Below are 24,985 nucleotides of genomic sequence, written 5' to 3'. Positions count from 1 at the left end.
AGAAACATTCAAGAGGGAATTTTGTGAGCCATGACAGTGCTGCCACTTGTGTCCCTGCAAACTCTCAGAGCAGTGCAAATGTCTGGGAAACACTCACGAAGGGGCTCAGAACCTCCACTCTCACAACACCTGCCACCACTGCCAAGACATCAGGATAATACACAACACCAGATCAAATATAAATCCTAAGGGCATCCCAAAATTAGCTTTTCCTGAGGAACAAATTGTTTTTCTTAAACAAGCAGAAATGTTTTGGGGGAAGGTAATGAGTAACTTATTATTTATTAAACCTTTTCTTATATTATAATCTACAAGCCATTTTGCTACCATCTAGGATTTGTAAGGATCTTTGTTATTTAAATTCAGTGGTCCATCTCTTTAAAATACTCATTATCATCTGCAGCAATAATCTGAGTCAAGTGTGTCACTGGATGGGAGTGGAGAACTAGGTTTAGGATTCCCTATCTGGGGCTGAATCTTACCAAAGGAATAGCTTTTGTTCCGCAGTCTCAGTTTTATCTTACAGTTCTTCAGACTCAAAATACACCAGCTCAATCTCACAGACTTAATGTAATGGAGCACATATTTGCTTTTCAGCTGACACACACAAATGCCTTGAATTTTAGTTCACATTACAAGCAGCATTATTTGCTGCTGCTGCTGGTTAAAACCCCACCTATAAACTTCTTTCTCCTGCTCCCACTGTTGTTACTGAACATATTTTCATTTTTTGTTCTTGGATCCTGGAACAGGGTCTACCCCGACTGGCTCTAATTACAGTCAAATGCTCTGATTTTCGGTAAATTGTAACACAATTTTAGTCATACAGTCATACTGGACCATCTGCTTATTCCATCCTCACTGAAAACAGAAGAAAGCATTAAAAAAAGTTATCTGAACACCAGTTGTGTCTTAGCATCTACTTTTATTCAAACTCTTCCCTAGGATGCAGGAGGGATTTTGTTTATTTCTGCACATGCCAAGTTGCCTTTTGATTTAGCTCCCCAACCTTGGCAGAGGAACAGTAGTATAGAAATGTGGCAGAAGTTTAGGATGTATCTAATTCATTTTAGGTGGTAACTTTATTGTTGTAAATTTGCAGAGGATTAACATAATAGTTAAAACTACACATAGTTTTGCTGACTAAAATGAAAACCTCAATAGTCACAGTTTACCTGTCTTCACAAGTCAGTTCTCCTGGGAGAGAATGATCGACAAGAACAAAGAAGTATATTCAGTAAAGCTGAGAAATTTTGACATTTATTGACAACAATATATTGATGTATCATTCTTTAAAGAAAAAAAAAACCTGTTTATGGCATCTAATGTAATAAACTGGGAGCTTTATAGCTTCAGAACATATCTACAATTCATCTCCCATGAAGTTTCCATTGCAACTTCAAAATTTTAGATATACATTTAAAGGGTAAACCTTGGTGTCCTGTTATTCAAAACAAATTATGTAGAAAAAGAAAAGCCAAAAGACAAAAATGTGAAGAGCAATGATTTGAATGATGCATAACACTTTATTTGCTGGCAGTGCAGAACTCCTCCTTACAGCTGACCTATTCCTATAACTAAACCCAGGATATAACTCCAGAAGCAATAAAAGAAATGTTCAGAACAAACAATGTCAAAATGTTGAGAGTTCACAAAGCAAAAGTCCTTGCCTAGGGTCATTTGTTAGGGGTATTTCAAGTGATTTTGCAACAGTTTCTTCCTCTTAACAGACTGTCCAACTCCAAAAATGCAAACTAAGCCATAAAGATGAAAATTAGCAGAGGAAGTCAAACAGCAGGAAATCTTTTTTTTTAAATGAAACAGCATTTCAAAATACTTAAACCAGTAACTTTTAACATTAAGAATTTGGCATCTTTGTGCCTCACAGCTGATGAAGTGGTGCAAAGAGCTGGGAAAAGAGCCAATGTAGTACAATTGATGGAGAGCTTTTGCTCTGGTTACAGGTTACAGCCCTTTTGGATTTCACACAATAAAAGGAAGCCTATCCCAAGTTCCCGTCCCTCTACCAGCTATTAAGAACACAATCCACACTAATTAGAAACCAAAGGTCAGCAATTTCTACCCAGCCCAAGATGGATGGTCAGGCAGGAGAAGTGCCACAATGGCTCCTTGCTCTTTGAAAGATATCCGGTACACACGGCCCACGGGACAAAAACTCAGCAGTGAACACGAAGTTATGGCAGAAAAGCCTATCACCTTTTCCATAAAGGAAACCTACATCTGCATCCTTACTGCTCCTACTGCGGTGTCTCTCTCCTTGTGCTGGAGATCATTCCTATGAACCAAAATCAGCCTCCAACGGCACCTTGGAGCCTCCAACTGCACCAAGGACCACAGTCACATGGCAGAGTAACAAGTATGCTGAAATACACTTCTTTATTTAAGAAACCTCAACGGTATTTCACTTTTTTTTTTTTGTCAGAATAGATCAAAATGTATCAAGTTAAAGACACACCTGCAACTTAATATTGACTGAAGTTCAGGGTACATCTAGTTGTGTAACTAAGTCTGAGGCTCCTCAATAGAAAAATGGAAAGACCTTCACAACAAAATTCGCTCAACTAACAGTGCCAAGTCAAACGTAAACATTGATTATTAACACCTGAAAAGGATGAGAGACTAACAACAACCTTTTCTCCTTCCTTGTTGCTTGAGAATCACTTCTATTTAATATAAGCCAAACCTCAAAGTCTGACTTTTTACTCATGCCCCAGTTGTTCTCAGATACCAAGAATGAAACTCAACTGACCAAACACAGGCACTCAAATCAGAGTTAGCCAGCTGCCTGCTGGTTCAAATGAAAAAAGGAAGGTGATGTCTAACTCAGGATGAGAACAACTGTGTCATGGAAAAGCCTGAATTTTCACCATAAACTAAAAGGACTTCATGGCTAACCAGGTATTGGTCTGAAGACCAGAAAAACATGTATCACCAGCAGACAACAAATGGTCTTCTGGTCTATTTCAGCCTTCAAAAAACTGCTCAAAAAACCAAACAAAAAAAATCAAAATCAAAATTATGGGGAGAATAGAAAAAAGGAGAAACAATGCTTCTCTCATCCATCCATGGAAAACTTCCTCCTTCCCTCCCTGCACACCCAGCAGTAAGACTGGAGTTTGTGTGCTCCTCAAAAACTGCCCTCAGGACAGAAGATCTTGTGAGTGAATGTCTAGATGACTCAATACACTACAAGCACAACAGAAAAGCATTTTCTATGTTTCAACAGCACCAGATATTAAGAGCAAAAGTTAGAAAATTTCGGTGGTTTTAGCTGGGACTTGTTTCATCTGTACCTTGGCTCCCTTCCACCGTCAGGTTTAGTCCACATCTGACATAATGAGACAGACCAGCATTATCTAGTTTGGAGAACATAGCCTTTAGCCATTAAGTTGGCAAAACTGCAGAACTGCACTGAGTTAATCTGGCTGCTCATCAGCCAGGACAGGAGAGCTGCGTGTTGAGAAAGGCTCTCTGAGACAGCACAGCATATCCTTTAATCCCCTGCCTCCTTGCAGAGGGCTGCCTTGTCCTGCCTGAGCACAGCCCATCTAACCAAGCCTGGTTTTGCTCTGCCAGAAGGGTCCCATCAGCTCAGGAGGCTGCAGGCTCAGCGTGAGCAAGGGCAGTGACTGTGGTCACACGTGTGGCCTCCATCCTCTTAGGGAGAGACCGGATTGACCTCCCAATTGGATCCATGCAGCAGAACACTGCCAACAGGTACAGCAAACGTTTGCCAGAAAGTGCAGACAGAACAGCAGCTGCTTTGACAGGCCTGAATTAATACCTAAACTAATGACTGAGAGCACAGCCTCTTTACAATGCAGTTATTGAATGGTTAAATACTTCAATTCATAAACACACACACATTTGATTTATTTGGCATACTGCCAATTGGAGATTAAAAAACAAAAAGAGAGAAAGGCCCCTGGGGTATGCAAATCCATCATGTATCTCTGGCAGAACTGTCTCCCAAGAATGCTCTACCGAATTTTTAATAGAAGTATTGTCTAAAAGGCATGCCTTGTAAGCAAGCAAAATAGAATGGTATTCATCCATACTGTAAATGCATAATGGCATCCTCCCACTGTTAAGAAAGTGGCTGAGGGTTTGGTGGTTTTTTGTTGTTTGGTTTTGGTTTTTCCAAGTATTTCAAAGATACCAAATGATTGAAACACTAAATTAATGTAACGGCAGTACACTGGACAACACTCTGACAATTTTTAAAAAAAGTCTTGAAAGGACTCCACTGCAATTCATGCTAGAAAAACTTCAAATGCTACAGTATTTCAGCAGAGACATCATCGCCAAGGGTTTATAGAAAGAAGATGCATTTAACAGCATGTTACTATAAAAACAAACTGGTTGAATTTTTAACTAGGGACCATCATCAAGGCTGCATTCTCTCATCTCTCCTCTTTGTTACTGGTGTTGCATTCATTATGACAAACAGCAGAGAGAGAGAGATTTGAGGCACAGTGTGCCCTAAAACACTAGGATTTGGATTTTTACCAAGGTAAGACTCTTGAGGTTATGCCTACATTGCAATTGCTAGCACAACTGCTGCTCTTCTACAAGTCAGCTTTAAAGAAGTTCTTGAGATTCACTGGTTTTGAAGAAGTCCTTGGTTAACAGTTCCTAAGTCAGGCAGGCACATGAAGCTCTGCTGCACAACACGCTTGAGAAACCAGACAAATGTTGAGTCAGCCACTGCTGAGTTTCCAGTTAAAAGGATGAAGCTTGACAGCTCAGAGTGAACATAAAGAGATCTGCTCACAGCAAGTATGGAGTCCTACCTTTGCACTTTAATGGAAAAAATAATAACAATATCCTCCTCTGATTAGCATCTCAGTCCCCCACAGCTGCAGGGGAGGAAGCTGGCCTCTGACCTCTGCACTAGCTCACTAAAATCGTTTTCCTTCCCAGCTTCAACTTACCTGCATGACAGACTACCAAAAGCAGCAAGGTCTCCTGCACTGGTCTCCTGGCCACAGAAAGTATTTTGCTGCCTGAGATGTTATTCAAGCAATGTTTGTGACTAATGTCAAACACTTCATGTTTACAGACTACCAAAAACTGAAAAATCTTCACAAGCTGAGTGTGGTGGAAATCCACCACAGAATTTAACTCAAGAAGGCAAATGTTGAGGACCTCTTCCATGTGAAAACCTGTCTGACCTGGAAACATGAGATTTTAGATCACACAATCCAGCTTCCCAGGCATTTCCACTACTTTTCACCCTGCAATGTCACTGTACAGCTTACTCTTCTTGTAGTTGTTCTTTAAAATTCAGTAGGAGGTGCACTCTGCCAGCTCCCCCGATTGGCCATTGAACCAGGACACATAAGTGGGAAGTCTGAATTTTATCAGAAGAGCAGCAAATCCGCTGCAGAGACACATTTTGCTACCTGGAGGATATCACAGGTGCTTCTCTGTTGCATTTCAGGGAATAGGTACATGAGCAGAAGCCCCACACTCCAGAAATAAACTTAGCATGTGTCCCTGCCAACACTCCTTGCTGATAAGTCTGTGTCCTTGTAGTGTTTTCAGCTCAATAAAAATTTCTAGGACACCATCTCTTTGCTGAGTAGTAAATGCTGCTGCAGACATACACTCCCAAGCACCTTTCACTAACCAAGTACTACATAAAACCAAATTCTCTCCAGAGACATAAGAAAGTCAAACAAATGGCACAAGCATGGGCTTTCAACCTGCCTTTCCCATACCTTTAATGTACCAAATGATCATAGCAGTTATTTTGAATGTCTGCGTATGACCTATCTTAAGTGACATGGAAGTAACTCGCCAAGATTTAGAAAACAAAATCCTCTCACACAGATTAAAGAGGGAAATGTGCTCTGCTCAGTACTGGAGCTCCTTTAGCTAGTTTTCTGCCATCTTTTTCATACAGGATTGTGAATCACAGTAGCTTGAGTCTTAGAAAGAGCAACTCTGAACTGAAGATGTTGCTGTCACAAGCATGTCAAATAATTTTAATTGATTGCCTCCTTGCTATCACAGTCCATGCATAGTGTGCTTGTGCCACCTTCAATAAAAAATTATCAACCAACCAGCAGGCAACAAGCTCAAGCAGAGATACTTAGCTTTCTCCACAATGTGCAACTAAGCTGTGGAAATCCTTGCTGTAAGATGCTAAGGACAAAAAGCCAGAGGGTGTTTAAAAGTGAAGTGTTCAAGTTCATGGAAGAGAAATAGAAGAACAGTTATTTAATATGGAAAATTCACCTCCAGCTCAGGAAGATTTCAAATGGCAAATACTTGGATCCTGGGAGGTAGTGCTGTGGGAGTGCATAACAAACTGTTCCATTTTGTTTGTCTCTCCGTTCTTCAATATCTTCCCTTGGCCACTGTCAGGGACCGGAATCTGAGTTGCAATCTGACCCACTGTATCTGCCCTAATGCTCCCATATATCTGCAATAGATTGGTGCAAAGAAAATACTTATTCTTTATGTCCTATTAAAAATGGAACTTATTTTCTAATAGAGACAGGAATTGACATCCCCCAAGCAAGGAAGCATTTTAGCTAAACTGAACCATTTCAGAAATAAGCATTGTGCTAATCCAGGGTAGATGATGCAAGCCATGTTATGGAGCTCCTTAGTGCCTGGGTGAGCACATTCCTGCACTGCCTGTTAACAGAGGTGGTATCATATAATTTACTTCAGAATCTGAAGTACATTACACTTCAGTTCTTTACTGATATGGTTTTAGGAAGCCGGTGTTATTATTCCCATTTTCTAAATGCACCTCATCAGAAATTTCCTCAATTTAGATTTGAAAAAGGTGAAGGAAAAAAATGCCTATTGTCTATATGTTGTAATGCCTTAAAACATGAAGACAATATACTTATGATTCTCACTACTCACCTAATGGGCAGGGGATGTTTGTTTAGATAGATGGTACTGGAAGAAAAGCACATATTGGCTATGCTACCCCTCCACGGAGAACTTTAAGCCATTTGCGTTCACATTCAAGACAACATCAATCATGAAAACATGAGCCAGAAACATAAGGTTTCTAATTTATAGCAAAATTTGTAGCTGATGTTCCTTAAAATTTTAAGTTAATCCATTGAAAAGCTTTTAAAAGAAAATTACAAGCCTCCTTGGCACAAGTTTCTTGGACAAATGCTTATGTACAACTGATGATCACTGACATCTTTGCGACAGTTCAAGTAACGTAAGGCACACGGATGCTGTTCTCCTCGCTCTGCCTGGGAAGGGACAGCCCTCCTGGACGTCCAAAAGGAGCAATATCCTCCTGCTTTAAGAGAAGCACCTTTTTTCCTCTATCTTTCTTTGGCCGATGACTCAAACAGAGAGAATGTGCCAGACGAAAATAAAATCTCCCTGACTAACATGCTTTATGTCTAGCCTAAAGGTACAATTTCCAAGAGCGAGCGCCTTGCTGTCTAAGCCAGGAGTTTAAGCCTCTTTGGATTAGTTGACTTGTAAGCATTTTTCAGAAGGAGGTGGCATCCACACCATGCCTCTGAGTTTACTGAAGTGAGTCTTCTTACACAGTTTTCCTGAAGGAAGCCCAGAAAAATCCTATAGGTGCTAGGGCCACAGATGGAAAACCATAGGTGAGCCCTTTTGATTTTTCACCTGATAGGAAATCCTGAAATAGTCACCAATTAGAACAAATTATTTCTCCAAGGAGTCTTGTTTGCAAAGGCAGGAGACTTTTACAATGAGCAGGGAGCTGACACACTGTTTTACATTTGATTAGTCTGGGAAAGTCTGGCTAAGAGACAGACAGGGGAAAAGCTTCATCTCAGTAGCACATTCGCAAGCCACTGACTTGCTGGAACGACCATAAGAATTCTTGCAGTCAGGCTGTTTCTTCCTTTTTTTTTTTAAAGAACATTTTGCATCTTAAGTTACATCTTACCAAAGTGAGTCATTAGTGAGATACAATCTCCAAAACACACTGACTTAATGTAGCTGAGCTGGTGGCAGCAAAGACCTAAGATACAAATGTATTTTCATGACAGAGCTTAAAAGATATGCTGATTTTCAAAAATGAAGACTCCTAACTGTTAGAGAAGATTTATTGCATGTAAATACAAGAATTGTGTAGAGACAGATCAGCTACTCCTGCTCTGTCCAGCCACCCAGGCCAGCACATTGACAGAACTTCAGATTTACCCCCAGCCTCTGCTGGCAGGTGCTACCATTTTCTCAGAGTACTGCCTATACTTTTACTAAGAGACCTTTTGCTACAATTTGGTGACTTAATGACTCTACCAAAAAAAAAAGCACCAGCAATAAATTAAAAAAAAAAAAAAAACCACAAAAAAACCCCAAAAAACAAACAAACAAAAAAACTCACTTACTTTATACTCTGTTTGAATAATGATTTCTGTAGCTATGGAAGAGTGATATATGCACTGCCTACTAAGGTTCTTCATTGCCCTCCAGTCGACTTGCCCTTTTTCTTAATGAAGTCACCAAACTCAAACTGAGACCTTTTCAACAGAGTAAGCCCAGCTCCAAAGAGACATATTCACAGCCTTTACTTGCCCCAGCCCTACCTCTATGCAGACAGAGGTGCAATTTTTTGTCCAGCTTTTCTGGGAAACAAGAACTGATGCCATAGACCTACCTTCTCAAACAAGACAAATTAATCATTTTGGATGGCTGGATGCTGCCTCTATGCATTCATGAGGCACAGCTTAACTCCAAGGAGTGTCCCATACAAAACAGCAACAGCACTGGATAGTCAAACTGCTTTTGCTTGTATGGCAAGTTTCTGTTGGATAAATAGGTCAAGTAACTACACCTTTATCTAATACCTTTTGCATTAGTGGCCTAAAGAGCAGGGGCACGGAGGGAGACCCTCCTTCCGCCTCCGTTCCCCTCCTGCTTTTCTAAGCCATGTGTGAAAGATGTTTGCAGCAAACCCTCCATGGCTGCAGCCTGCTTTCCTTCCACTTGGACTCTGCCCTGCTGGAAGAGGCACCAAGCTCCATCTGTCCTGAAGAACTACAATGCTGGCCGCAGACTCCTTCAGCCTTTAATTATGTTAAGTTGACCTTTTCAACCAACACACCTTTCCTCCTAACTACTTGTCAAACACCAGCACAGAAGCAAGACAAGTTTTAAATTGCTGGATAGAAGTCACTAATTTCAAAGTAGATTCTACTTGAATGACCCCAATGTTAATGCCTCATCCAGTCTTTTCCCAGTAACACAAAACTTCAAATAATAATGTCATTGAACAATTTGTTTGTGGTTTTTTTTTTGGAGGGAAAAGAAGATGAAAATATTCTATGAGCCATTAATATGGCATAAACTAGTCAGGAGTTTTTCTGGTTCAACCTTTCCACTGCATTTGTTTAAATGTGGCATCTGCAAAATGTAAAAATATTAAATATAGTGGAGAAACAGAACTGAAAAAAAAACCCCAAAAAACAAAAGAAAAGAAAGAACACAAAAGGCCATGTCTGATTCTAGTGACATGCATTAGAGCCTGTCTTCTGGATTTCACAGGGAGAAGGCAACCAATCAAAATGAACTGTTGACTAACGAACACCAAGCACCTCAAGTGTTCCTAAAGTATTTTGATATGTCTCCTACCACTGGGGACTGAAGTTTCCACCACAGGATATTAACAGAGCCCTAGTTTAGAGTTTTTCTAGTCATAGTGGTCTAGAGTGAAATTGGCTGCAACTGAATTAAAGAGGACTTACAAAACATGGGTGCTCAAACAGCTGCCACTGCACATAATGGGTACTACAATCAGCTTCTGGAGGGAACTGAAGGAGCCACCTCATAATGGGGAGAGAAATGTGGTGCTTCAACTTTAAATTCTTATTTATAGTGTGTTCTTGTCACCTTATTACTGGACAACAACAGGGACAAACTGGGAACTTCAGCATGTTTCTACCTCATATACAGATCAAGCTGTGTATAATGTATGTGCACAACCACCTAAGTCCAGCTTACAGAGTTGGTTCTATGGGTGCTTCTCTATTAACAGTTGCCTTAGTTTTCTAACTCTAAGCCAGATATTGCAGTCAGGCAATCATTGCTCACTGGAATAATCACATCCTGATGCTGATTTCCAGGGAGGCACAAGGTTTGCTCTGCCTGCTGAATAGCCAGTGGGTATTTGCATGCAGGCAGCATGTTGACTTCAAGACCCAGAACATATTGTAGTAAAGCAACATTTCAAGTATTCTTCCACACTGGATAAGATCCAGCTGGTGTCAGGTAGAATATTTAGACAGCATGTAGGCGCTCCATTTCATTAGAGGTCTAATCAAATTTCTAAATGCTAGAACAAATTACTATTTCCACACCTCTAATCAGCAATGAGGGTGCTTTACTGAGAGGAATGTCAATCAACTCAGAGGGGAATATTTTTTTTTTTAGTTAATAGGCATAATTACATTAAAACAGATTTAGAACCATATGGCCAAAACCCCTCCAGATACATTTAGACAATAATGTAACTATATTCCCTTTACCACATGCTACAGCAGGAGATATTAAACATATTTACAAGCATGTGCTATTAAATTAGGTTCAACATTGTTAAGACACTGTCTTATTAAACAGTTTTTAACTGCAGAATTCATATGGAGGAGAGAACATATGCTAGCTTTCAATTGTTCTGTTAGTATCAGCCAGAGCAAATCCAATGCAATAACAAACTGCCCAGAGACAAATAAATGATGATTTTGAATAAGCAGCTGTGTACTGCTCTAGAATGGTTTACACCAAGACAGCTTGTATTCCTTCACTGTCATGAGCATAACTTTGTTTACTGAGGTTATGTGCAATTGCTCAGAAGCATGAATTTTCATTTGAAAATGTTAAGTGACGAGTCATTCTTGCAACCATTCCTCCTTTCTAAGGAACAATTTTAATCCATCCTATAAAGTGTCAAATGACTCTGAAGGAATTTACATTTCTCTCCAGTTTCATGACAAAACTAATTTGAAATTTAATATGCTTTAAAACAGATACACAATTACACATTTTGATTCCAAACTGCAGCAATTGAGACATATTGACTGTATTTATGACTTTACTGCTCATTCTGAATAGATGAAAACCTGATTTTCAAGTTACCTTTTACTTTTCTTCTAAATGTCTTTTGCACTTGTAGAGGTAACAGAGATCTGTGACTCCAAAGAATTCTCATGAATGCAATTCCTCCTGGCCTTCCTACATGTTAACCTAAATTAGTGTATGTTGGAAGACTTAAACCCCATGCCAAAGGGTGGTCCACACACTGACCACACCATATTCCCTTGTGATAAAGTCTTATTATTTCTGTTGCAGCCTATTCTCAACACATGGAGCCAAGAATACTTCATATTCCACTCCATTATTGCTTTTTACCACCTGATCCCCTGAGGAAGGGGACTATAGGTAGCCTCACACTATTACCAAGTTCAAAAGGTTGGAGGCTGAGCTCAGAATCCATGAGAAATCCATTGCTAGTCTAACAAAACAAGGTGCTTATCTTAGGAGTAACATGAGAGTCATTAACAACAACAAAAGGTGTTTAATCAGGAGGTTGTATCTGTTTATTTATCTTACCCTAATTCAGGTAACCAGGGATATTCAGGAAAGAATTAATATATCCTGCTCAATTAAGAGCACCGACTTCTGTCTCTTACCCTGAGCACCATCACCTTCATCAGCCTCTCCCTAACCTAAATCCATGACTGCCACAAAGATTATGCCCATAAGAAAAGAGCCCATGCTTCAAAACACCTTCCTCTCAATTTAAGAAAGATGTGAGAATGAAGATATCTGAATAAATAAGTGGTTGATATGGTCTGTAACAGGAACAAAATAGTTATTCAGCTTCATAAACACATAATATTGTTTACCATCTCTACCAGTATTTTGGCCCAAGTGATAGTTATCTAATGTCTGATATGCAAGAAGCATCCTGTAATAAAAATTTGAAACTAGTAATTAAGAGAGACATTTAAAATTAATACCCCTTGATCATGCCTCCCCTGTTATCAGTAACATTGGTCTGCCCAGGATGGCATACCAAGAACTGCACAGAATTTCTTGAACTATCTGTAATGTATTTCATGGACTGACTGATAGGCAAACAATCAGAAAAAAATTGTTCATGGAGAGTATCCCTACCTCCCTCTAATGGCATTTCACAATTTGATTCATCTGCATTACATTCCCTATAGCTTCTACTCAAAGCACAAAGACTACCAGGCTGGGCTGCAGAGACAACAATGGGGAGCACCTCTGCATATAAACAGGAACACCTGCAAAGAACAGAGAAATTAAACAGCATAAATTATTTCCATACAGGTTTTTCCAAAGATGATGAGGTGCAGTTTCTCATTAACTGAGGTCTCCCTCCTGAGAATTCAAATTTCTTTTCTACTTAAAATGCCCCATTTCCCCCTGGTCCATCCTGACCCACTTAGACAAAAGCCAATATTCAGCCTGGACACGCAAACTATGCTGGAGATCCCCCATTATTCTCCAGCCCTGTAAATGGAAATCTGATAATAAAATCTCCAGACCCCAGCTATGCACAGCTAGAGGAAAATTTTACCACTATCTTCTCTCTCTCAAATCTCCCTAGCCAGAAAAAAAACAGTTCAAATCAAGAACTAAATGAGTATTAGCAGCTCCCTCACCAATGTGGGAGAGAGGAAAAACCAAGGATGCTTAATGAACCATAGTATTTTTTTCAGATTTCAAAACACTGCCATTTAAAGAGATGTGATATTTGAAGCCCTAATTAAGTAATATGCATAAATTTAAAGCAAATGTTCACAGAGTCCACATCTCCAAACCACAGCCTGTGATTTGGCTAATGCAATGCTCCACTCCCTGAAGTAAGTCTAGCAGAAGACAACCTCCACACTTGGCTAATGCACTCGCAACACTAAACCTCAAAGTTTCTTTTGAAGAAAATCCTCCTGCCCACTTTCTTTCCTTTCTCACCTCCATTCCCTCCCTGTAATTCAGGAAAGATTGTGCTTTTGCTTTTGTTCTTTTTTTTTTTTTAATAGAATGACTATTCTAAATGAACATGGTTGCTATGAGGCCACCTCTTACAGCTTTTCATTGCAAAACAGCGTCGTTCACCAGAGGTTCATTTCACTCATGCCACTCTCATTACAGGTCTAATGAAAATTTAACAGTTCTGCCATCTCATTTTCAGCCAGTAAAACTAGGAAAACACAAGGAAGTTTCTTTACAGTAGTTTTTAAGGCAAAAGTAGGAGAACCCAGGCAGCCTTAGGACCAGCATACATGTGCAAAGAGCAATATGGCCCTTTGATTTCAGGACACAAAGACTCTACACAGGGGATGGGAGAACAACCAGTTAAATGGATCACATTCTGAAAAGATACAAATTACTGAAACACTCATGAGGATGGGGAAGGAGAAAAACCAGTCAGCTCTGGATTTTCACTGCATTTATTTCACAGGAAAGAACCTTGTTCATTTGTTGGGAGTTTTTTAAAATCAAATCTTTCAATAAAAAAATGAGAGTGAATTATGAGAGTGAGGGGCCTGTTGCTGTCAACTTTAACTGCCCTAAAAAGTTTGGTTTGTTGCTCTTGGTTTACACCTTTACATTTTTGGATCCTAAAAATTCCATCTTGTCCCCCAGCTGCGCATGCAGGATTAGTTGGAGGAGTGACCTGAGCTGGTTTCACCATGTTTCACCAGTGCTCCAGGGGACTTGAAGACACAAACATTGAAGGCAGACACAATGTTTTACACAACAGAATGTTGCTAAAATTAGAACCAATGAAAACAGAGTTGATTTTTCATGACACACTTTGCAAATCATTCTGAGAACTCCTTTAAGAAGAAGCACATTGGAGATTTAAAGCCATCTAGGCAGCTTCTCACACCCCCTACAGTGTGAAGAGAGATTATTATTATGAGGCATCAAACTGTAAAAGATATAATTTGATTTTACAAATTAAGATTCTCTGTGACAGCCAATGTTTGTTGATGAGATTTCCAAAGCCAACTAGAAAAAGTGCTGCATTGTGGAAAACCCAGGGTATTTTCCAAGCAAAGGCACAGCAACTTTGATTTGCCTATGCTCAGAATAGACTGAACCGGGTTGACTTCCCTCAAAATAGCTGAGATATCCTTGAAAGGCCTCTGGATTTTTACAGTGCAGGTAACAGCATCTCCATGCATCTTCATGACTCATGGTGACACATATTTTAGCTTACACAGGCTTATGAGACCTGACATTAAACTATTTTTGGTTCACTTTTGGGCTACTTTCTTATTCATCCACACAGAAGAATAATGTGAATGAAAGTGTGTCTTTTCTTCTTTTTTGGATATGACCTCAACTCCCTGAGCCCAGGTTAGTGCTATTGTAAGCACGGCATCATTTAATGATGTTCACACATTTTTCTATCTTAAAAGCAGGTGCTTTTTTTGGCAGCATCAGACCTAGAACAAACTCTTCCAGATCCTTGTACCTGTGGACACTTCAATTTTCCAGCCTAAATGATTTATGACCATATTACATCCATCTACTCTTGAGCTAATTTCTCCTCACTTGCTCTTACCATGAGATGTATTTATAGACACTGATCATATCCCTCTTAGCCTTTGTTTCTGCTGGATTAAAAAACCAAACTTTTTTAGTTTCCTTCTGCAAAATCAGTACACCCTTCCTCCCAGCACCCAGCCAGCTCCCCTCTGTGCCTGTTTAATTAGGATCCATCCTTCCCAGCCTCTCTCCTCTTCAACACCACAGCCCTGCAGGGTGACAGGAAGGTGCTGGTCCTCCTGCATAAAGATCCTTCCCCCTGCTCCTTCCAAGGAGCTGCTCTTATTCAAAGTGATCAGCAGCAAACAGCCAAGCCTGTAACTCTCACATTTCACACCACTGGATTTCACACCACTTCAACTATGCCTGTGCTCAAGATCTCCCAGCTCTCCATGAAATGTCCCTGTCTCCCTGGATCAACAACATTTATCACTTGTATTGTCCTCTCAGCACAGTGACTTCTCCTTCCAGCATGGCCCCCCATAATTCCCATTCTCATCACTTCCTAATCCCTGTAATTAACAGTAACAGAAAAACAGACAAACTAGGCAGATCAAAGGTCCCTCCTGCCCAGTAACCTATCACTGCCAGGGGACAATAGGATACATGTCACAGCCAGGAAAGCATATAGAAACTATACTGAGAGGTGTTGCTATTTCATATTTACATGTGTTGTTTAATTTTTCTGTTATGAATGTGTGTAAATAGTTTTCAAATCCAGTTAAACTTTTTGATATATAGAACATTTGATGTAAGTAAATACAAATATTTAATTAGCATTGACTTGCAGTGTGAAGTTAAACCTTTGATGTTACTTCAGATGTTTAATGACTACAGTGCAGTTTTAGTCCATTCAAAGGTTTTTGAAGAGGACACTCTAGCAGCTGTCTTATCAATAGAAGACCACAACATTAGTCTAGGATGCCTGCTTTTGGTGATATCATGTAATATATATTTTTTTCATATTTGCTTTAGTAACTTTGTACAGTATTGAGAGTTGTACTAAAGGAGGAGACATGCATGGGAGGATGAGGAGCAAATTATGTCCATCATTTTTATGGGTACTTCCCCTCTCACAGGATCACCCTGTGATATACCTATAGATCAGGTAGGTCTATAAATACCAGGAAAGCCCTGGATTTAATATGCCTTTATGCTGCACTCCAGCACAGACACTGGCTCAAGCCAGGAGGGTCAGCTAAGTCAGCTCCACTTCCACCTTGCCAACAGGAAGGCTGCTTTTAAACCACATTCCCCTGTCACCCACCTGGCCACCGCTCTTCTATCTCCCCCACTGAAATCTAACACAAACCAAATATTTAATCCTGGAACCATGTTTATACTTTTCTGTCCTACCAACTTGTATGTACATGTAAAAGAACCTTTTACTTCACACGCTTTGCAATTTGCAACCAAGCTTGAACAGCTGGCAAATCCTCCCTGTTCCTACATTTCCTGACATATCAGGATTTTTCCATCCCCTGAAGACTTCTTGCTCATTCCTAAAAGCCTTCCTGAAGCAGTGATTTATCCAAAGAAATACTGAGCTCTTCCTATATAATATTCTCTTCTTTCTTGCTTGGGATATTGATTTTGTTTAGGCAGGAGAACCTTGGGTTTCCATCAGGCTCCAGGATAACACCCTGGAGCTTCCCTGCCCAGGGACTCCCCTACATGCTGCATTTTCCAAGGGGAGAGCTGGAGCTGTCCTGGTTACTGAAGTGGCAGCAACTCTCACCCACCTCTAGGAAAGACTTGGCAAAAGCACCCCTACGCCTTGCTAAGCACTTTCTCCTCCTGGTATGCCACAATTTTGTTACAAAGGCTGACCATCCATCCCATGAACTAGAGCTACTCCACTTGTTTTGGACATTCTTCCATGTATTTAAAACTGATTTTTAAAAGCATTAGCCTTGGTTGTGTGTTCAACAAGCTCACTCACCAAACCAAGACAGTATCACCTATAATCACCTATTACTGGCTGTCCTTTTCTTTTTCCTCCTAAACCAAATAATGATGCAGTTGTTGTACCTTTGACTGTCTAAGCCCTTCTGATTAGCAACAATTCTTCTGCAAGCAGATCTGATTATCTATAGAGTGCCATAACAATAAACCCAGCTGGAATATGTATCCTTTTAATATGAGAAACCTTCTTCATAGGCAAATTCAACCCATGAATCCTTAGCAAGATTCTCAGCGCTGCCCTCTTAGAACTTTCCATAATAAATGTAACTTTGATTAATCTGAAATTGGATGAAGCATAAAGTGCTGCATCTAGCTTTTCCTGTTTCCCAGCTGAAAGAGAAACTTACCTTCACCCATGAGAAACCAAAACCTGCTAGACTATTTCAAATTTCATTATATGCCACTGAGTTGAAAGCTTGCTTTGCCCCTTATGATTTTGACAACAGCTCTACCTAAACTGTGAGCATTCAAATGATTTCAAATAAAGACTTAAAACGGAGGAGGGCAGAAGAGATTCAACATGTTCCAAGGCCAATCATTTTTTCCAGTATATTATCACATGAACATTAAGAAAAAAAAAACCCAACACCATCAAAAGAACAGATGAGGCAGCACTTATCTGAAGATTATTACTCCTCGAGATTCAGGTCAAATTTACATCTCACTTCTGTCAAGCGTTTTGTTTTGGGTTTTTCCTCATGTCTTCTACTTGCATGTTTGCCAAGGAGGTGCAAAAGGTTAAAATTTACAGTGATTTTTATTACACCAACTTTTAAATAATGACAGATGTAGTCAGAAGCTTTGCACTTATGTTTTTATTGTCCAGCCTACAATAGAGATGGAACCATGTCCCAGTGCCACCACTGAAAGCACAGAACACCTTTCAAGAGGCTTTCATGACTCAGTTTCTTTATTCTTCCCCAATTTTGTATGGTTGAAATGACCACAGCAGAGCAGCACTAAATTGCTTTCCTCAATAGACCCAACTGGGTTCCTATGTTTCACCATCATCCCTAAACTACTTTAAAATAAAATTAAAATCCAACAATAAATCAAATCCAGCAAGTTTCCCGTTACCAGAAAAGTACTATCTAACCTTGCCACCACCTCCTACCTCCCACTGATATTAAAGAGGTATACAAAAAAAGTCCTACCCAGCAGGATAGGAATACGACTTCAAAAAATTCACTAACTTAAATTTAATTTTAGATCTACAAGTGCTGCCAAGCACCACTTTATTTGTCAACAAAACATTTTGATTATTTGGCAGAACAAAGCAAGCTGCCTCCCTGCTTGCTCTACAGACATATTTGGCAATGGTTAATTTGTATGTCTTCAGACATATGTCAAGTCTGAAGCTGTTTCAGGCTTTAACCCTGCAGAACTTCTCTGTTTTTCTTTAAGTGAGAACAGCAGCAAGCTAAAGCCAAGAAGGGATTTGGTCCTGCAACGAAATGGTTAAAAATCAGACTCTGCTGATGTGTGCTTCTCTGATCCATTACATTTCTCGCAAGCTGAGCTAAGAGCTGAGCACCAAGTATCAACTGTAATATGATCCAAGAGTTTATGGAAAAAATAACTGCACATACCAAGCATGCACATTTAATAAGATTTTGTTTCCATTAAAATATTCAAGAAACACGATTTTTAAGATCTGCTTCTCTCTCTGACCGATTTTTAACGTTTCTCCTCCCCCTCCCCTAAATACACACCTCCTTTCCAAAAACCAAACCCTTAAAAAAAAAAAAAAAAGGAAGAAAGAAAAAAGCAGTCCTACTGCAGGGAAGAGAGGCTTGAAAAACAACTTTGATTGGCACTTGGCCTGACCCACAGAGGAAGAAAAACAGTTTTCGGACAAAGAGCGCAAATATTTGAGCTCACTGACTTACAGGCTTTCTTAGCATTTGCAAGAATCAACCTGGAGCAAAATGTGTTGGGAGAGACTGAATTAAAATAAAACCAAAACCGGCATCGCGTTCATCTTGGGCGCTCGGAGACTCGGCGCATTTGAACAGCTCAGCAATTTTAATTCATTTGCGCTGGACAAACAAAAAGCACCTCCACTAATGCTCCCCGAGAGGCAGATGTCGGCACCGGGGGGTGCAGCCGCCGCACCCCCGGGGGATCCGCGGGAAGCGGCCGGGGCTGCTGCGGGGATGCGCTCTGCGGGCCGGGGGGCGGGGGGCTGCCCATTCCTGCTGCTTTTCTTACATCTTTAAAGCTCTGATCCCAATTCCGCCCGCCCTCCCCCCCCGCACAAAGACTTGACGGAGATCGCGGGGGTGAATTTCGCCGCTGGAATACGTGGATAATAAACTTTACGAGCGCGGCGGGGCCCCAGGTCAAACCCCGCAATGCCGAACGCTCCCCAAAACCTCGGGATGCGGGGGGGGGGGGGGGCAGCCTGGGACAAGCCTGGGCAAGTGACAGCCGTCCCAAGGGAGACGGGGGCGATGGGGGCGCGGCACTTGGCACCCCTCGGCGCCCCCCGGGTTCTCCTCGCCCTGCTCCCCCCACCCCACACTCCCCGGCACTCTCCTCCTGGGAAGCCTCCATCCCACCGCCTCCTCCATTCCCCCGCCCCACTGCCCACTTCCCCTCTGGCCACTGCCGCCGTACGCGTCCCACCCGCCAAGTCTGTCCCACTGCCCCTCGCTCCCCGAATCCCCCCACAAACCTCTCCCGCAGCTCCCGCCGCCTCCGTGCGGGCGCCCCCCGATACCTGTCTCGGCACCTTCCGGCAATTACCGCACACCCGGTACTGCCCGGCGGCGGCGGCAGCGGCGGCGGCGCTGCCCATGGGTCCGGAGCCGAGGCGGTTCATGGTGGCGGGGACGGCGGCGACGGCCGGGCGGGACGGGGAGGCCCAGGACGCTCCGCGCCGCTCAGCTGCCCGCGCCGCCGGCCGCCCCCATCCCCGGCCGCGGCCCCAGCGCCCGCTCCGCGCCACCGCCCCCCGCGCACACCCCCGCGGGCCCCGCCAATCCGCGCCGTCCGCCCCGCCCACCGCCGCCGCCGCCGGCCAATCGCGATGGGCCGCCCGCCGCCGGCCAATGGGCAGCGCCCGCTCCTGCTCCCATCTCCGGGCAGCCTGCAAGAGGGGGCGGGGCGAGGGGCGTGACCGGCGCAGAGGAGGGGCGTGGCCGGTGGCGTCTCTGGGCAGCCTTGGGCAGAGAGGGGCGGAGCCCGCGCCTCGGCGCGTGCTTCCCGCTGGCCAATAGGGTGGGCGCCATGCAAAGCAGGCCCGGAGACCACGCCCACAGGGCCGGGGTCCCGGCGGCCGCGGCTTCCCCGGGGCCCCTCCGGCTCCCCTGAGGCGTCCCCGGGGTCCCTGGTGCGGGCACCGCGGGCATGAGGGGCCGGCCCCGCTCCCAGCCCGCCCGGCTGCCTCCTGGGGCCAGAGCCAGTCCCCGGCCATCGCCGTGCTCCTCGTCTCGAGATACCGCGGCTCCCGGGGCGGGGAGCGAGCTGCTCTCGCTGCCAAGGCGGCGGGCTGCACATGCAGGGAAACGGCTGCGCTGGAGCAGGATGAGCTGCTTGCTCTGGGGGAAACTGGGAGCAGCATGCGAGACTCTGTGTCTGTGTGTGTGTGTGTGTCTGTGTGTGTGTGTGTGTCTGTGTGTGTGTGCGCGTGTGTGTGTCTGTGTGTGTGTCTGTGTGTGCGTGTGTCTCTGTGTGTGTTTGTGTGTGTCTGTGCGTGTGTGTCTGTGCGTGTGCGTGTCTGTGTGCGTCTGTGTGCGTGTCTGTGTGTGTGTGTGTGCGTGTGCGTCTCTGTGTCTCTGTGTGTGTTTGTGTGCGTGTGTGCGTGTGTGTCTCTGTGTGTGTGTGTGTCTGTGTGTGCGTGTGTGTCTGCGTGTGTGTGTCTGTGCGTGTTTGTGTCTGTGCGTGCGTGTGTGTCTGTGTATGTGTCTGTGCGTGTGTGTGTGTCTCTGTGTGTGTTTGTGTGCGTGTCTGTGTGTGTGTCTGTGTGTGTCTGTGTGTGCGTGTGTGTCTGTGCGTGTGTGTATGTGTGTGTGTCTGTGTGTGTGTGTGTGTGTCTGTGTGTGTGTGTGCGTGTGTGTGTGTGTGTGTGTGTGTATGTGTGTGTGTGTGTGTGTGTCTGTGTGTGTGTGTCTGTGTGTGTGTGTGCGTGTGTGTATGTGTGTGTGTCTGTGTGTGTGTGTGTGTGTCTGTGTGTGTGTGTGCGTGTGTGTGTGTATGTTTGTGTCTGTGTGTCTCTGTGTGCGTAGGTGTGCGTCTGTGAATGTGAGTGTGAGCGCGTGTGTTTGTGTGTGTGTTTGCCTCAGGTCGCCGGGATTGTTAGGGATGATGAGTCAGGTTTTCTAGGCTCCATGCTAATGCACGGAGATGGAGTGTATAATTAGGACAGAGGCAAATCTATTATCTGCAGCCTCAGAGAGCTGGAGTATGAACCTCTTTTTTTTTTTTGCATCGTGGCATCACTGCTGCTTCCCTTGCCTGTGTGCTCCTTAGCTTTTAAGTTTGCACAGAGGAGCTTCAGCACAAGTAGTCCCACCAACGTCAGTAAAAGTTCATTAAATGTCGAGCATTACATAACTCATATTTTGAAAGATGATGATATGGAAGGATTTTATTTTTTATTTTTTTAATGGGATCAGAATGCTATTACTCTACAAAATTTCTAAGCAGATTTGGGATGCTACATTTTTTTCAAGGTTTCTCTCGGAGAAAGAATTTTAAATCAGCTGCTTTTGCTTTGCCTGGAAATACTTTCTATTTTTGCAAAATGAAGTGTTGTATAATTTGGTCAACTGGCTGGCTAAAAAGGGCACAATGCAATTAGTAATTCACATATCTTAAAGGAGACTGATTGAACCTAGATCTGTCTTTGAGAACTACTGAAAAGTTTCTCAGATCAGACTTTGCCAGCTTAAGTAAAACCACATACACAGAAACATTCTCCTCCATGCTTTCCCTTCTATCCATTTGAAAAGGGATCTTTTCCTCAGGCAGAGCAGCCTTCAACAGACGGACACTCTGTGGACTCCACTGTTGGGAATGCATCCAAATGTTACACTCACAGGCAGCCATACAAAATGCTTGGAGAGGAATACATGGAAGGGGGTTGGGTTCTTTTGTTTTGTTGTTTTGGGTTTTTTTCCCCCAAACTGTACTAGAAATGGCATCCCAACATGAGAAAACAGTTTGTTTGCCTGATTGCAGGTACTTGCTGTTGTGCCATGTCTGAATCCCACACACTGCAGCATGGTGCTATTTAAGCCAGGGGAGAAGGACAGCCCAACAGTTTAGTTTTCATCATGTAGTCTGAATGTAATGCTAAAATCTAAGTAAACTATGTGAATGATGTAAGCAGCCTTTTATTTCTTGCTGAACTTCATTATAATGTTATCTGAAATAGGAATGTTTAAAAGAAGCAGTAGAGGGTCAGTGTTATTAAGCCACAAGCCAAGGGGAATTTACTCTTCAGCTCAAGTAAGATCACTTTGAGTCATTTGCTGTTAAAGTGTCTCATTCAAAACTCCAACCCATTGACAATGATGGTAGCAGATTCATTTGAAAAACAGGTAAGAGAAAGATTTTGGCTGAGTTACTCCTAATGTTTAAGATCAGAACATTTGTAAAATACTCAGATATCGGTAATAGCATCCATTCATTTTATATCCACAGTGGCAAGTATACATGTCTAAACATTCTTAGAAACCTGGTTGGGTCCCATTCCCCTGCTGAAATTGTTTCTGCCTTGAGTGACAACTTCAGATCTTCAGCATAGTCTATTAAACCCAGGAAAATTTTCCATTAGCCAGGTGTGAAAGTTAGGCTGACTTGTAAGGGAGTTTTTAAAATTAAAGAAATTAATTAAGGAAGTCTTTAAAATTAAAGAAATTTGGTATCTAGCCTCTGTTCTGCCACAAACATCTTGTGAAAGAAAGCAGGACATGCATGCCTAGATGCTTAAGTATTTGGTTGACTAACCCTTAATTAAACAAGAAGCACTTAAGTACCTTTGTGGCTTCCAGTCTTGCCTTTCAGTACTTTAGTATCTGAGAAATGTCAAGAGAAATATAAACTTTGAAAGTGTTTCATTGTTTTTGGAAACAATACAGCAAATAGAATTGCCTAAAACCCTTTTTTGCCTTCAACAAAAAATCTATTGGATATCTTTTCTGGAGTTCATTTTTCCCGTCTGCAATTTTTTTTAATAAAGAGTTTTAATGCTAATAGAGATCAGACATGTACTTAAAAGGGCCAATGCTTACCCAGCATCAGTCTTAGAAAACTAGTGTATAGACTGGAGACAATAGGACAATTTTCAAAACACCTGAACTCCTTCTAGATGTCGTATTTGGAAATGAACTGCTGGGTTCTGTAAAACGCTCCTCTAAAATGCTGGGTTTGTGCTCTGTTAACATCATCCATGGAGTCCTGCTGCCTGCAAAGGCTTGAGCCTGTGGGCCTGATTTTGAGCTCTTGGATAACTCCATTTGAGTTAAACATGTGCATAAATTCTACAGAATAAAAGCCTGTCTTTGTATAGGCTGGTTTCTTGGTGAACATATCCACATTCTTAAAAGTTCTCCTTGTAAGCTTAGTGCTCAAACAAAGTATGCAAAAATATCCAATGCTCCCTTCACAATTGTCTGGCTGTTCTTATGATTCAACTGTACCTCACTTGCCATCCACTGCTGTGGATTTCCTTCAGTTTTTGCCCACCTACTGAGTCATAAAGGAAAGCAGAATGCTGAAATTAAGAGTTACTTGAGTTACAAGCAGCATGGCATCTTGACCTGCCTGGGAATTTTACACAGATTATCAGTTCTGTAAGCCCAGTCAGTTGTCTCTGCTGAGGTCACCTAGACAGGCTGTGAACTATTGCTGTGTAAGGGTAAGGTGGAGATTTTTTTTAAATCTTGATGATATGGAGCATACTGTCTTGAGACCATCACATCCTTTCACAGAGATTTCTGACTTCTTGGGATAGGTTTGCACAAGTGGTTACTGGTTTAAATAGATTTTTATCATCAATGATCATAACTTTCCTAAAGTTTAAAAAACAAACACTGTGATGAAACAACAAGGCAGAAGCAAACTTCCAAAGGACGTAAGGATTACTCTGCCTCCTGAAATCATCAGATGCATTTTTGGTAGACACATTGCAGCCAGGCGTGGACTGCTGCCCTTGCCATAGGAGTGGCTGAGATGTGATGGCCTTTGCTAGAAGGTCAAATCTCTCCTAATGCCTTATGCAGCCTTCAAGTTAATGTTGTTCAAACAGATTGGCTGAGAGACACAGGTGCATCCAAACACTGAGCTGCCTTCATCCCCCAGAACACATACTCGTGTTTCAGCAGTGTGATACCAGCTTTGGACCCCTGCTGAGGCTGCAATATTTCCACCTGGAATTTGGACAAAATGCATCTCCACTGTCTTCCAGAGAGCATCACACCCAAGAAGCATCTGCTGCACAGCCATTCTGTAAGGGAGCACAGAGTTATAAACTTTTTTCCAGAGCAATAACAAGCCGATCTGTAGATTGACTGCACTGATCATCTTGTCTGTCCCAGAACAGTCAGCCTGGTGGCAATGTGCTGTGCAGGTGCTATGGGATACTCACAAAATCTACATGATCTTTCCCTAAATTATGCACCTATTCTACAAGTGTGCAGTGCTTTTGTTGTTCATACATTATTGAACAGCTTGATGCTTCCTGAAAAGGCTAGATTGACAAGATCAAGTGCTGTAAAATTGCACTCGTTATGCAGTGGGAACGTTTGTTATTCATAGACACCCAGCAGCTTGGAGAGAGAGGACAGGAGGGGGCAGCTGCCATGCAATAGCTCTGACTGGATTGCTGCAAGACTAGAAATCCCATATGAAATTAGAAGATCCTCAAGTTTTGCCCAGAAGCAGGAAGAGAGAGCATACCTGAGCACCCAGCTCTGGAGCCTTACCCAGCTCCCTGACTGCCACAGTGAAGTGCTGTGATTAAATGAGCTGATTGACATATGTCACATGCCTTACATTTCATGAGTCATTCAGTAAAGCCATACTGAACATGTATACACAGGCAAATAGTTGTAGTTTCTTCAGGCCAAAAATCCAGCCCATTGACATGATGTCAAATGAGTGATAGCCCTGCCTTCATTATCATAATTTATGTTGCACTGTCCTGATATCATTTGCCCAGCATTTATATTATGTTGTTGGGGAAAAGAAGAGCAACAGGTAAAGTCTGTGCCCTGAGTAATGTTATGCACATAACATATAAAATGACTTCCCATCCTTACTATTACACATCCTAATAATTGTGTGAGACAGAGAGATGTGATAGTTTGTGGAATTCTTCCTTGAGGGTGATGGTACACACCTTTTCATTTGCAGGGTTTAAACCCTAACTAGATAAAGCACTTGAAATTATGTTTATCATAAGAAACAATTGTGGCCTGGCCCAGGAAAGCTGAGCTCA

At 42.3% G+C, this 24,985-nt stretch overlaps 1 protein-coding gene across 3 annotated transcripts in view; it reads right to left on the bottom strand.

Moving 5' to 3' along the window:
* The window catches only part of SESN3 (sestrin 3), a 45,461-nt gene extending 26,039 nt beyond the window's left edge, over nucleotides 1-19,422 (bottom strand). The window contains exon 1 of one of the 3 annotated variants that reach the window (XM_036393917.1): nucleotides 19,217-19,422. In XM_036393917.1, the coding sequence (XP_036249810.1) occupies nucleotides 19,217-19,363 (147 nt within the window). In that variant the 5' untranslated portion in view covers nucleotides 19,364-19,422. Of the gene's footprint in view, nucleotides 1-12,162; nucleotides 12,190-19,216 lie in introns of those variants that run through there. The other 2 variants (XM_036393927.1, XM_036393936.1) reach the window with 2 other exon arrangements.
* Between the last annotated feature and the right edge of the window lie 5,563 nt (nucleotides 19,423-24,985).

This window comes from Molothrus ater, chromosome 2, assembly GCF_012460135.2.
Source record: "Molothrus ater isolate BHLD 08-10-18 breed brown headed cowbird chromosome 2, BPBGC_Mater_1.1, whole genome shotgun sequence".
In the NCBI taxonomy this organism is placed as follows: domain Eukaryota; kingdom Metazoa; phylum Chordata; class Aves; order Passeriformes; family Icteridae; genus Molothrus; species Molothrus ater.
The sequence above is the reverse complement of the archived record's forward strand: the minus strand, read 5'-3'. Positions and strand labels throughout refer to the sequence as shown.